Source organism: Coenobita brevimanus, chromosome 67 (genome assembly GCF_032717465.1).
Source record: "Coenobita brevimanus isolate Jiangsu-jjx chromosome 67, ASM3271746v2, whole genome shotgun sequence".
Classification (NCBI taxonomy): Eukaryota; Metazoa; Arthropoda; class Malacostraca; order Decapoda; family Coenobitidae; genus Coenobita; species Coenobita brevimanus.
Window position 1 is genome coordinate 18,810,343 of NC_137020.1, and position 14,631 is coordinate 18,824,973.

Sequence of the window (14,631 nt, forward strand, 5' to 3'; positions counted from 1 at the left end):
TGTGCCTGCTGGCATAGATGAGAATGGCAGTGCGTTAGTGGACATTTGTGCTGGGAGGGGGTTGGTGATAGCCAATACCCTCTTCAAGCACAAAATGATCCACAGGTATACATGGCGAGTGATGAGAAGGGTGGGTGGTGAACTGAATGAAAGGAAGGCAGTGACTGATTATGTGTGTGTGTGGATGAAAGGATGCGAAAATGTGTAATGGATGCAAGAGCTTATAGAGGTTGGGGAAGTGGACTTTCTGACCACTACTTGGTGGTGGCCAGAATCAAGGTTCAAGGTCCAATTAGAATGGAGAAATAGAAGAAGGGAAGGACGGGAAGAAGGAGTATTTGTAAAGAAGAGTTGAAAGGTTACAAGAGGATGAGAAAAAGGCAGAGTATAAGAGAGAAGTGGAGGAACGATTGGGCAAATATGAACTGAAGCAGATGGGGGATGTGGAAGGTGTGTGCAGGATATTTACAGAAGAAATATGTGCAGCATGTGATGTGGTGTGTGGGATGAAGAGAAGACGGAGGGGTGTGGAATGAAGAGGTGAGACAGGCTGTGGCACAAAAGAAGAAAGCATACAATGATTGGATGAGAAATAGGGGCGTGGAAGAAGTTGAGAGGCGGAAGAAAGAGTTGTATGTAGAAAGAAAGAGAGAGGTGAAAAGATTAGTAAGAGAGAGTAAGAAGAAAGCAGATGAGGAATTTGGAAGGAACTTGAGTGTAACGTGGAGGGACTGTAAGAAAATGTTCTGGAAAGAGGTAAAAAGAGTAAGACAGGGTAGAAGTGAAGTTAGCAGGGGAGTGAAAGATAAAAATGGTAGATTACTAGTGGAGAAGGGAGAAAAAATGAGCAGATGGAGAGAACACTTTAAGGAATTGTTGAACATAGAGGATGGAAGTAATGCAAGTATAAGTGGCTGGGGAATGGCTGGGAGAAGGAGGGAGGTGAGAAGACAGGAAGAAATCAGTAGGATAGAAGTTGTGGAAGCAATGAAGAAAGTTAAACTGGGGAAAGCCCCAGGAATTGATGGAGTGTGTGGTGAAATGCTGAAGTATGGGGGAGAGATAGTAGTAGAATGGATGTTGAAGATGTGCAGATTGGCCTGGGAGGAAGGTAGAGTCCCGGAGGATTGGAAGTCAGGTATAATTATTCCCTTGTACAAAGGAAAAGGGGAAAAAGAAGTGTGTGGTAATCATAGGGGCATTTGTCTTCTTAGTATAATAGGAAAAGTGTATGGTAGGATACTTACTGACAGAGTTAGAGAAAGAACAGAGGAATTAGTTGGAGAAGAACAGGGAGGCTTTAGGAAGGGAAGAGGTTGTGTAGATCAGATATTCATTCTTAGATCTTTAGTGGAAAAGTTTCTAGAGAAGGGAATGAAGTTGTATGTGGCTTTCATGGATTTGGAGAAAGCATATGACAGGGTGGATAGACAAGGATTGTGGAAAGTATTAAAAATATATGGAGTAGATGGGAAGTTGTTGAATGCTGTGAAAAGTATGTATGATGTTGCTAAGGCTTCAGTGCGTGTGGATGGTGAACTGAGTGAATTTTTCTCTTTAAAGGTTGGGTTGAAACAGGGATGTGTCATGTCTCCATGGTTGTTCAATCTGTACATGGATGGGGTAATAAAAGAGGTACAAGGTAGGGTAGTGGATGTTGGAGTAGCCCTGGTGAGAGAGGGTAGTGTTTGGAAACTCCCTGTACTGTTGTTTGCAGATGATACTGTGTTGTTGAGTGAAGACTAAGGAGTGCTGCAAGACTTGGTGGATGAGTTTGGGGGAGTGGGTAAGAAACGGAATCAAAAGGTGACTGTAAGGAGGAGTAAAGTGATGGTCTTTGAGAGCGATGAAGTCAGTAAATGTACAGCGAGATTAGATGGTGAGGAATTAAAAAATGTGAGTACGTTTAAGTACTTGGGTAGTGTGATGAGTAAGGATGGAGGTGTGGAGGGTGAAGTGCTTGAGAGGGTACAGCAGGGAAGAAAGGTTGCTGGTTCCTTGAAAGCAGTGATAAGAAACAGGGAAGTGAGCATGGAAGTGAAAAAGTTACTACATGGCAGTATTGTGATACCAACTCTAACGTATGGAAGTGAAGCTTGGACGTTGCTGGAAGGACACAAGTCGAGTGAGAGCAGTGGAAATGAGTTATTTAAGAGAAGCCTGTGGAGTCACATGGAGAGACAGGCTGACAAATAAGGATATAAAGAAGCATTGTGGTGTGGATGTGGATCTGAAAGGAAGCATTAGGAGGAATACACCGAGGTGGTTTGGCCATGTGGAGAGGATGGAGGGTGAAAGACTGACGAAGAGAGTGTATGTGAGTGAGGTGGAGGGGGGAAGAAGGAGGGGGAGGCCGAGGATGAGATGGAGGGATGGGGTGGAGAGGTATATGAGAGAGGGGTGTGTGAGTTGGGAGCGGGGCAGTGAAATGGCGGGGGACACAGCGACGTGGAGGCGATTTGTTTGTGGCCACCCCGAACGGGATTGAGGCGTCTCGCAATAGATAGATAGATAGACAGTACATGTAATGTATATACGACAGCAAATACCATGATTCCCTACCTATTACACGCACTGCAGGTGGTTACTGATACAACAGCCATCTACCATGTGGCAAGCCAATGTGTGCGAGGACAGACGTGCATTTCCCGTTATTCTCTGATCCATGTGTCATAATATTTAGCATTTACGATGCACCGATATTTTCTGGAGCTGGTGTACAAACAAAGAAATAGGCATCTCTCTTTAGCATATGTAGCAGAAATGTCAAAGTATCTGAGGCACGTATTAGTGGAGATGTGATTCCCATTGTGCATTGCCAGTCGGAAAATTTCTTCAGACGGAAGTGGGAAGATAGTTATTTCTTTGGGCGGTGTTCTCTTATGGTTAGGAGGCTAACTAACACCACTTTCTAACTGGTTTATATCTATTTTGCTTGCATGGTTAGGAGGCTAACTAACACCACTTTCTAACTGGTTTATATCTATTTGTGCTAGTATCTATATTTTTGTGTGTTAGTTATGCAATATAAGTTGACATAAAAAGATAAGAGACAAGAAAGAAGGGGGGGCGGACCATAAATGCCCCCACCATCCGCCCATCTCCCGGTGACGACTCAACGAGCTCCCTGGAACCACTGTCTGACTCACTTCTTCTTCATTTCTGCAACATTCGGGGCCTTTCCTCTAACTTTCTCTCTGCTGAACACCACCTCTCCTCCTCTAAACCTCACCTTCTCTCTTTAACTGAGACTCAGCTGTCTGAGGCAACTGACAGCAAACCCTTTTCTGTATCGTCCTACTTTCTTTATACTTATTTCAAAGCCAAAGTTGGCTGTTGTGTATACGTATGCAACAACTTATCTGCCCTTGTGTTCCTGAACTTCATTCTTCTGAATTCTCTTCTCTCTGGCTTCGGCTCTCCTGTCATTCTCTGACTAAATATATCTGTGCTGTTTACTTATCCCCTAATTCTACTGATGAATAATTCTTCAACTATCTTACTTCTACGATGGAACACATTCTATCCATTTCTCCTTTCTCTGAAATCTCCATTCTAGGAGATATCAACGTTCACCACCACCTTGGCTCTCCTCTCCTTTCACTGATCCACGTGGTGAACAAGCCTACATCTTTTATATCCTTGATGACCTACTGTAAAGCAGCTCGTACAGCACCCTACCCGTGTCCCTGACCGCCTTGGAGAGAGCTCCAACATACCTGACCTCATCCTAACAACTAATCCTTCTGCTTACACTGTTAATCTTTTCTCTCTGTTGGGCTCCTCTGATCATAACCTTATTACCTTAACCTGTCCTATTGCTCCGGTACGGCCTGTGGACCCTCCAAAGAAATGTCGACTGTGGCACTTTGGAGCTGCAGAATGGGAGGCCCTTAGGCAATACTTCTTTGATTTTCCCTGGAATGATTATTGCTTCCATGGCCAGGAGCCATCTGAGTGTGCCTTTTGCATTACGGAGGTACCGTACTCGGGCACAGAAGCGTTCATTCCTTTCTCATATCCTTTGCCTAATGCAAGAAAGCCTTGGCTTAATCACGCTTGTTCTAATGCTCTATGCAACAAGGAGAGGGCCTATAAAAGGGACCAGAGGCAACCCTCCCCTAAATCACATCTTTTTTAAGTTTCTGCCTGGAATCGTACTAAGTTTCTTCTTCACTCATCTAAAAATAATTTCATCCATACTAAATGGTCTCAATTCTCCAACTCGAATTCTTCCCGCTCCTTCTGGGACCTAGTCAAAAACCTTTCTAACAACTTTACCTCATCATGCTTCCCTCCTCTTTTCTACTCTGATGGCTCTGTAGCTATTTCTTCTACTGATAAGGCAGATCTCTTCACTCAGACTTGCTCCTCCAATTCCAACTTAGACAATTCCGGTGCTGTTCCTCCATCATTTCCCCCCTCTGACTTCCTCATGGCTGATATTGAAATTTCTTCAGCTGATATATTTTCTGCCATCACTGGCTTCAGTACTAACAAGGTATATGGGCCTGATGGAGTCCCTCCTGTTTTCCCCAAGAACTGTGCTTCTGTACTTACACCCTGCCTAGGTAAACTCTTTTGCCTTTCCTTCTTCCTGGACGTTTGCTCTCTTTCAGCCAGTCCCAAAGAAGGGTGACCATTCCCAACCCTTTAACTATCGTCCAATTGCTTTACATCCTGTGTCTCAAGAGTTTTCGAGTCTATTCTTAACTGAAAATTTTTTAAGCAACTTCCTTTCTGATCGTCAATATGGGTTCCGTCAAGGACACTCCACTAGCGATCTTCTCACCTACCTTGCAGACTCCTGGTCATCCTCCTTTCGGGACTTTGGCGAAAGCTTCACCATTGCACTTGACATCTCAAAGGCTTTCGATCGAGTCTGGCATAAATCTTTAATTTCCAAACTGCCCTCTTACTGTTTCTATCCTATCTGTGCTTTCATCTACAGCTTCCTTTCTGGTCGTTCAATTGCCGCTGTTGTAGACGGCTATCATTCTTCTCCTAGATCTATCAACAGTGGTGTTCCTCAAGGCTCTGTCTTATCACCAACTCTCTTCCTTTTATTCATCAATGATCTTCTAAGCTGTACATCTAACACTATCCACTCATACACTGATGATTCCACCCTTCACTTTTCCATTCTGTTCCCGCAGTGTCCATCTCAGCAGTTACTTCAACAAACAAGGGATGAGGCTATGGCACACCTAATGTCTGACTTGGCTCGTATCTCTGACTGGGGTGAAAATAATCTTGTTGTTTTTAATGCATCAAAGACTCAGTTCTTACACCTATCAACCCGACAAAATCTTCCACAGGAGCACCCACTAATGTTTAATAATATCCAACTTAATCCTGCATCATCTTTAAACATACTTGCGGTTTCATTCACTTAGGATTTATATTGGAAAGATCATATTATATCTCTTGTAAAATCTGCTTCCAAGAGGTTAGGTGTGCTAAGTTGACTCCGTACCTTCTTTACCCCTGCACAGTTGTTTACCTTTATACACGGGTTTTATTCGCCCCTGTGTAGAGTACAACTCTCATGTATGGGGAGGCTCCCCACATATAGTTCTCCTCAATAGGGTGGACTCAAAGGCTTTTCGTCTCATTAACTCTTCCTCTCTTACTGGCTCCCTTCAACCTCTGTCTCTTCGCCGCACTGTTGCCTCTTTATCTCTTTTCTATCGCTGCTTCAATGGTCACTGCTCCTCTGAACTGTCTGCCTTGCATCCCTCTACCTCTACGACGGGTGCGTAGCAACAAATTTTCATCCGTTTTCTGTCCAACTCTCTAATGCAAGAGTTAACCGTTACTCCCAGTCCTTCATTTATGCAACTGGAACTGTCTCCCTCTCTGTATTTCTTACTTCCTATGATCTCCAGTCTATCAAACGCAGTGTGTCCTGGCATCTCGAAATGAACGGATCTTGGATATCTTGGATTTGGCTCTCTTTTGTATTGTTTTTGTTTTTTCTTGGAGGTAACTTTTTTGCGGGGTCCTGGCATTTGATTCCTTCTTCCTCGCATTAAAAAAAAAAAAAAAAAGGAAAGTAAATAGTTCAGGAAGGGGTACTGGGAAGCCTCCTTACCAGACGACAATACCAGCCTTTGACTGTTTATTCAATCACAAGTACAACCTTAGCTCAAAGATGTGGGTCATGATGGAATCTGAGGCAGTCTGCATAATACATATTAACCAATTACTATGACAAACAAAAGTCTCATTACCACTAAATGTATACCACGATTAATTTTATTTGGTCACATTTTTTCACGTTAATATCCACTCTGGTTTGGTTATGAAGTGTTTGGTTTTGGTAGTTGTATGAGTGCAGCTGATGGTTTAAACAGTCGTATGCACAGTGAATTCCATCAGTCTTATGACGTGATTCTTTTTTTTTTCATTCTTGCTATTGTCAGACGATTTTATTCAGTTTAGGAAAGACCTTCTATGTTGACGGGGGTTAATGAAGGTTTTAGCTAATACTTCCAGTTCAGAAAAGCCTATCCCATGCTGAATGAAACCGTCTGAAGATAGAAGGAATATAATATTTAACATGTCGTCGACCTGAAGGCTTTACACTGAAGAAGTTTATGACTGTGGAGCCTGAGGACATATGCTGTGCACTGAAACTCCTAACCAATTATTCCAGTTATTACGGTAACAACTTTTTCACATTAATATCAAACTCTGGTGCTGGAAGGGGACGCCTTCATGTGGTGGCACCGATATACCAGACGGCTCCACTGCCATGCTATATAAACGCCCTTCAGCTCCCTTCTTATCCTCCGAAAGGAGTGTGCATTGCAGGAGAAGGGTAACTTCATCCAACGGTCTCCTGGGTTAACATTCAGATGAACCCGGGGTTGCAACACCAACAACAGCTACTACTACTACTGCTACTACAGCAACACCTACTACTACTACTACTGCAGCAACAACAACAACAACAACCACTACTACTACTACTACTACTGCTACTACTACTACTACTACTATTACTACTACTACTACTACTACTACTTCTACTACTACGACTATTACCACCACCACCACTACTACTACTACTCCTACTACTACTACTATTGTTACTACTATTCAGCTTGGTTATGGCTATAGTACCAATAGCTTTCATACTGACTGTAGTCTGTAATGACTGTTGTTTGAGTATGAATGGAGAAAACTGTATACAAGCAATATAAAGGTAAAGAAAAAAGAAAAAAGTGTGAACACTGCACCTGGTATGGACTTCCTGAGAACTTCCAGTTCCTCGGAGCCTTCTTTTGGGGCGCGAGCTGGGAAGATCTCATATAGGCTGTAGGGAGGGTGAAGAAAATTACTCTCTCTCTCTTTCTTTCTCTCTCTCTCTCTCTCGTTATGTGTAAGACTGGAGAAGTAGTTACAGCAACCAACCTCCCCATCCACACACACGCGCAAGGAAAGGCATGATCATATTCCAATTCTTATTCCCACCTAAAAAGATGGGGTGAGGTTGGTTTCAGAAACACAGAAAGAGAAATCATAGCGGTGGGACAGTGATCACCAGCATTCCTATTGAAATCGACCACACAGTCATTCGCGCATTATTCAAGCCTTTAATATCCAAGCTACATCTCGCAAGCATAGTTATTTACGCATTTTTTCCTCCTCCTTCAAAGATGTACCCGACATACACCTATCAGGCAGTTATTCCATCAACACACATAAAACAAGAAGTGTCAGATCCTCGTCAAATCCTTCTCAACACATACTTTACCCAAGTATTTCTACGTCTTGTCAATTCCTGTGCTTCGTCAACCTGCACACACAGCGTTGTCACACACTGATTTACTATATCCATCTACCTTCTTGGACAACCATGCCTCCCTCCACCCTTATCTTTTCACTACTGTATTCACATCTCTCTCTATTTAAATACTCCTTTTTTATTCAGAGACTCCCTCCCAGTATTCATCATCCATCCTCCTGACAAACCACGCCTCCTTCCACCCTCATTGATACTCAAAACACCTGCAGATTGACTCGTATATATCCTAAAACTCAGTTAAAATTACCTTTGTTCCTTTAGTTTCACACAACTACCCTCCTACTCACCCACAAATACCCTAGTCTGGTCGTAGCCTCTGGAACACTGCTGGCCAAGAGAGCAACAACAATAACCTTAATGAGTCCGGGTATCTTTTTTTTACACATTCGCCTCGGGCATCCACACTCTTGGCCTACCACGCCTCCCCTCACACACACACACACACACACACACATTTACCTTGGTCCGTAGGTAGCCTCTGACGCCAAGGCTGCCATGATAGCGCCTATAATGCCAGCAATGATTCCAGGCATCCCGTGTAGGTTGTTGACTCCACAGGTGTCGTGAATGCGCAGACGAGAAGCCAGGAAAGGCTGAGGAGGGGAGGGGAGGGGTGAGCGGCGAACCTAGCACTTTTCATTAATATGTCTCTTTATCTATCTGATTATTTGTCTGTCAGACTCCCTACTCAGTCCGTCTGTTTGTCCGTTAGCCAGCCTCTCGATCAGTCTCTTTATCTGTACCTCTCTATGTCTATAACATATTCTACCTGTCTTTCTATATCTTTATTTCTCGATCCGTCTTATCTATGTATATTCTTATTCATCTTTCTGTTTATACAACCATCCGCTCATCCATCACTTTATATGCCTGTCAAATCTATTTATATACTTATATTAATTTACCTGTGCTCTCTCTCTCTCTACTTACTGTCAAGTACACATATCCGAGTACGGACACAGTGGCTGCGATGATGCCAACCAGTGCTGCCCCCCACGGATGTATCATCAGATCGGCTGAGGTCCCAATGGCCACTCCACCAGCAAGGCTGCTGTTCTGCACGTGTACCTATGGCGGAGGGGAGGGGGGGTGAGCACTGGTGAAGGGCAAGTTTCATAGCTGACGTCATCATCGTTATCATCATCCTGACTCTTTTTCCATCTAAGGATTGGGTGAGGTTAGATCGACAGAAAGGGAAACAGACTTCTTCATAGTGGGAGGACTATTAAGCTCTTTTACAAGTCCAGCAATCATATTTTAAAGATGTAATTCTCTAAAGATGTACTTTATATAAGCCTATCACATGGAGTCAGTGCGTCGACTGTTTAGTTACAAAGAGGTGTTAAACCTTCGTCATGTGTCGACTGTCTAGTTACAAAGGGCGTTAAACCTTCGTCATGTGTTCCTTCCTACATAATTCACTCAATCAAATCGATCCCGTGTCAGTTTCCTAGCCTCATCAACTTCCATTTCTCTATCCTCATCAACTTTCACATGTCGTTTCCTCACACACTCATTTACCATATCCACAATCCTTCTTGGTCTACCATGTCTCTTTCCCCCTTCAAACTCACTTATTCACCACCCTAAACAGACTACTTTTTTTTCTTTTTCCATCGAAGCATATTCTTTTCTCCCGTGTTAACAAGACTTCTTTACATCTTTTTGCGAATCACGGTATTTCTTATCCTATCCATTCAATGCACTCCACACGCATTCCTCAATAATTCTGTTTCCGCTGGATTTACTCTTGAGTTTTTGTTTTCACGCCACAACAAACTCTCACACCCATAAGTTAATGTGGACACTGACACACATTCATGCCGTCTTCACGCGCCTTCACACTCAGACCTCAGTTTAGTATCAAGGCATTCATGCCACCAACCACTTTCCTTCCCTGTGACACTCTATTTTCCACATCCTTTTGTATATTTACTTCTTTCTATTACTGAACCGAAATACTTTCTATTACTGAACGGAAGAGGGTGGGTAGGCAGGGAGGTGAGTAGAAATGCAGGGAGGGAAGCAAGCAGGGAGATAGGAGGAAGGCACAACGGAGGAAGGCAGGGAGGTAGGTAGGGAGGGAGGTAAGGAGGTAGGTAAGGAGGTAGGTAGAGTGGTATATAGAAAGACAGGCAGGGAGTGAGTGGGTAGTTATGTAGGGAGGTAGGTAGGGAGGTAGGCAAGGAGGTAGGTAGAGAGGTAGGCTGGGAGGTGGTTGGGGAGATAGGTAGGTAGGTGGCCATGTAGGTAGGAAAGGAGACACGTAGTTAACGAGGTAAGTGGGTAGGGAAAGGCGAAAATGAGTACAAGTTAATCCTTTATATGCCAAAGGGTTGCCTTGCACCTTAATATCTTGTGGTGAAAGGATGGTATATTCTAGGAGAGGTGTTGCAAAATCTGAGATCAGCGGATAACAAATAATGCGCTGAACACAGCAAGGATCATACAAGACTTCGTTACTAAACAATTAACATGACCATTTAGTGGAGCTGAAGAATATAATATCATTTGTGGACATTATGGCAAAACTTAATTCCTTGTACTAGCAGTCATGTATTTGTAAATAATAGGCCAACATTTTATTTGAACGAATATGATGAACACCAAGGTCCGAACACTTACTATACAAATTGTATCGCAATCTGTATAAATGATAGTTACAAATAAAATTAACACGTTCAGCCAGAGCACGTCTTTCCTAATATATTCATGGTATTACCTCCTGACATTTTGTTATCCCTTGTACGGGTGACATTATTTTAACAGCTCTCAATGTCTTTTCAAGACGCTATGAACTCGTGTGGACCTATCAAAAATGAAGTAAAGAAGACGCCTTAGCACTGACGCTGCCATTTTCATTTTATTCTTGCGATCTCCAGACTATTGTATCCAGTTCAGAAGGACCGAACAGGACGGTCAGGTATAGCCCTAAGTACTAAGGTGCTCTCTTAATCTGAATAGGGTCGATTGGTGGTAGCAAGGATGAAACATAAATACCGTCTCTGGGGCTGAAAGGGTTAATTTTGATTATACTTTGAGACAGTATAACTTTTCGTGTCACTGTCAGTCTCATTTCACTATCTACATCACATTTTTAATTCCAGGCTACATAAAACTAAGTCGCTTATTGAATACGTATTGGTGAAAGAGTCGATAATAAGCGCTATTAGTGAATGTCTCCATCAGAGAGTTGTACGAGTATGTAATGCACATATACTGAAAAGCATATATCGAAAGAAATATACGCAGACGGTTAAGACTGTGATGTGAAGCCAGGATTCCGTGGCCTTGAATGATCTGTAAATGACTGTGTGACCCACATCACTGGGAATGCTGTCGATAGTTCTACCTTTGTTTTCTTTTCTTTACTTCTGCATCGTACTTCACGCGGAAATAAAGGTTTGGTTGATGATGGTGATGATGATAATAAACTTCTGCGTCTGTGATTTCTCAAATTTACTTAATCACGGCTCAGCATTCAGGACGGTGGCGTGGCCCAGTTTCGCCAAGTTATAAGTAACTGTCTATAATTTCTAAGAAAATGAACAAGTTCTTATATCAAGACGGTTAACCCCTACACAACGACAAAGCTTCTAACTTAACCGATCTGCTATGATGGCGCCTTCTACATTTTATTATTTCTATTGCCACGATTGTATTTAGCTTATGAGTTAATGAAGGTTTTAATCCCCATCCGGTGCGAGAAGTTCTTCCAATCAAGGGCGTGCACTGGTAAGGCTCAAAGGGGCTACAACGTCATTTTTATCATATTCTTGCTTTACCTTGACGATTTTACAGAGCTCAGTAAGGAACCCTAACTGTACTTTTTTTGTGTGAAAGGCGTATCTAACCCATCCAGTAAAAAAAAAAAAAAAAAAAAAAAAAAAATCCTGAGCTGAATAAAATAATCTGGAGGTGACAAGAATAAGATTAAAATTCTTCATCTCATCGACCAGGTCAAGACCCACGTCAGTCACGAACACAATGGCAGTTACCATGTCAAACTTCTTTTCCTTGTGGAGTAGTGATGACAGTGCGAATGTGGTGAGGCAGCATGTGATGAGTGAGATGTAGGTGTTGATGATGCCGCGGTGCTGGTCGTCACCAGGGGCAGCACCAGCGTTGAACGACGGCCAGTACAGCCACAGGAACACCGTGCCTGGGGAGAGAACAATAACATGGCTTAGTGCGCGTCCACATCAAACGCTTGCTTGAATGAACCATGAACATGAGCATTGTTTGAATGGTTATTATGGAATCCTTAGTGAGCATAATACCACCCAAAAAAGCTTACCATGTTGAGGATTTGTTTCGTTGAGGTGGAAACAAATCAACTGTGGAAACTGCCCAGAGTCTCAATCATCCGCTGCATATGACCCATTACAGTTGATGATAAAGCCAGAGGATGAGAAGGAGTAGGGTAAAACAGGTACAGGGAGAATATTACACAAGGAGCCGGAAAATATCGCAAGGAATAACTAAACTTTCTGTAGGCATCCGAATTAAGTGTTTCTGTGCACTTCTTAGCGCAAAATGTTAATGGGGTGATGGAGAGGGACGCTTTCGTGTGATGGCACCAATATGACTGGGTGCTTCAACTGCCCGGTTATATGAAAGTCTCTCAACTACTTCCCTGTCCCACAAAGGAGGATGGTGGAGTGTATGAGAAGGGCCGCTTAAACCTGCAATCTACTGGGTTCTCGTTTCAGATGAACCTGGAGCCACAACAACAACAACAACATAATGTAATGATGATGGAAGGTTACAGTGTCTGCTACCTCATGGCCAGTGCTTGGCGTACCCATCGAAATTCATGAAGTACATAAAACTTCAAATTGGAGATGGCTTTTAGTTTATAGAGAGGTTCAGTTTTGGCGCTGCAGACAACCAGCTGATATTAACAATCAGCTTCGGTCTAAACTCACACAGCATTACGTGTTATGTTTTTGTTTTTGGCATCAGTTTTTAACTGTTGCAAGTCAGGGTTGACCAATTAGTAGCCACTGGCGTAGAATTATTCTGATTACTGAATGGTATGCCTTCCTATACTAAAGTGTACTTAGATGTTGGGAGAAGAGAAGCCATTGCAGATGGAAGTGAGTGAAGAACGTGAGGCAGAAGGTGGACAGGAAATCAGCACGATTCATTACTTAGAAACAAATCTGACATCACTGCATTATCGCATTAGCGGTTGTGTTAAAGATTATTAGCTTACCACATCGGATCCATTAAAATATTATGATAACATTTTCTGCAGTTTTTTTTTTTTCCTGTTTTTGAAATAGTTTCATTTTCAATTCTGAGGGTAACTGTAGGCTTAATTTTGCATTTCTTTTTTATGGTTTACATGAATTCTAGAGGAGGACGATTACATAGAATATGTTCCTGACCCAGCTGTAGGGAGTATTCATTCCCTCATCCCCCAGGCTTTTCCTCATGCCAGTGGCCCAGGAGCCAAATACGACCCACCATAGTCGATTTGTTTTCATCTCACGGAACTGGGACACTCAGTCAACTTGAATAGTAAGTAGTTATTGCATGAAATCCTATGGGCCGTAGTTATGAGGCATGTGATGAGCCTCCTTGGTTACTAAGCAAACCAACCTCTCAGTTTAATTATATATGGCCATGAATCAATCTGAAAGTGTTAAAGAAATTTTATCAGGCAAGGACAAACGTGTTGTAGCAATTTCTATCCGACTCTCTGTTGTAAATCCGGTGGATATCTGTGTACTCTATTGCAGGGGTCGGCAGCCTACGGCCCGCGGGCCTGACCCGGCCCGTAAACCTAATTTGACCGGCCCGCCAGTATGCTCCACATATTCACAAAAATATTCCCGTTTTAGTGAAAAAACAGCAAGTCTTACTGGCTGTTAATCACTATGGCAAACACTAGTTAAATTTAGTCTGTTGGAAAAATTTATTCACATTTGAATGGAATACTCCAACTCGCCGCCTCCAGCCTGAAGCTTAATAATGAGAAACTTTCGCGTGAGAGGCAGCATAAAAAATCACACTGACTCTCATTGCCTGTTGGTTGGCAGTATGACTACACAAAAAAAGCTAAGTAATTAGTAAGTACCGTGAATAAAAATATTTCTAGTACACATGGTGATGATTGTTTCAGTGAAAATTATTTCTTCTGTTTATAATGCAATAATTTGATAAAAACTGTATTCAGTGGTTGGTGAGGGCGCCCATCATCCACTCACTTAGTGTAGTGGTATTCTATTGCAGGGTAGCTCTACACCGAGTGGCAAGCCAAATGATTTCCTGTAAACCAGTAAATCATTTAAGACGCTGGGTAACCTTATAGTTAACCAACACGTGCTCCCTACGTGTCAACAAGTGGGTTGGCGGAGGGTTAGTGCCCCTCCCCGGAAAACTACTAACTAAAAATACAAACAAGAAGCTTCGGACCAGGACTGACCAAAAGGTGACGACTAAGGACCGAATACAGAACATGGTAAGGATTCCTACATGGAATGTAAGGGTGTGAATGATGAGGTGAAAGAAAGAGATTGTCCAGGTGCTTGCAGGTGCAAAAGTGGACATATATGGATTAACGGACACTAAATGGTAAAGTGAAAGTATGAGAGAGTGGAAGTATGGATGGGGTATATGCGCAGGAGCAGTTGGGAATGAGAGGGTAAAAGAGGGAGTATGTATTGTTGTGTGCAAGAGATGGAAGGAGAATATAATAGAGAATGGATCAGTTTGTTCAAGAATTGTGTGGGTAAGATTGAAAGTACGATTTAAAAGGTGGGAGACTGTCTGTGTGTATGCGACAACGCAAAATCATGCAAGCAGAGTGA

At 42.7% G+C, this 14,631-nt stretch overlaps 1 protein-coding gene across 1 annotated transcript in view; it reads right to left on the minus strand.

Annotated features, from left to right (window-relative positions):
- The window catches only part of LOC145405524 (ammonium transporter Rh type B-like), a 152,860-nt gene that overhangs the window by 12,467 nt on the left and 125,762 nt on the right, over positions 1-14,631 (minus strand). Inside the window, exons 7-10 of the mRNA XM_080276867.1 lie at positions 11,812-11,975; positions 8,744-8,881; positions 8,273-8,406; positions 7,245-7,321 (exon numbers count right to left, since the gene is read on the minus strand). Coding sequence (XP_080132993.1) covers positions 7,245-7,321; positions 8,273-8,406; positions 8,744-8,881; positions 11,812-11,975 — 513 coding nt within the window. The remainder of the gene's footprint in view (positions 1-7,244; positions 7,322-8,272; positions 8,407-8,743; positions 8,882-11,811; positions 11,976-14,631) is intronic.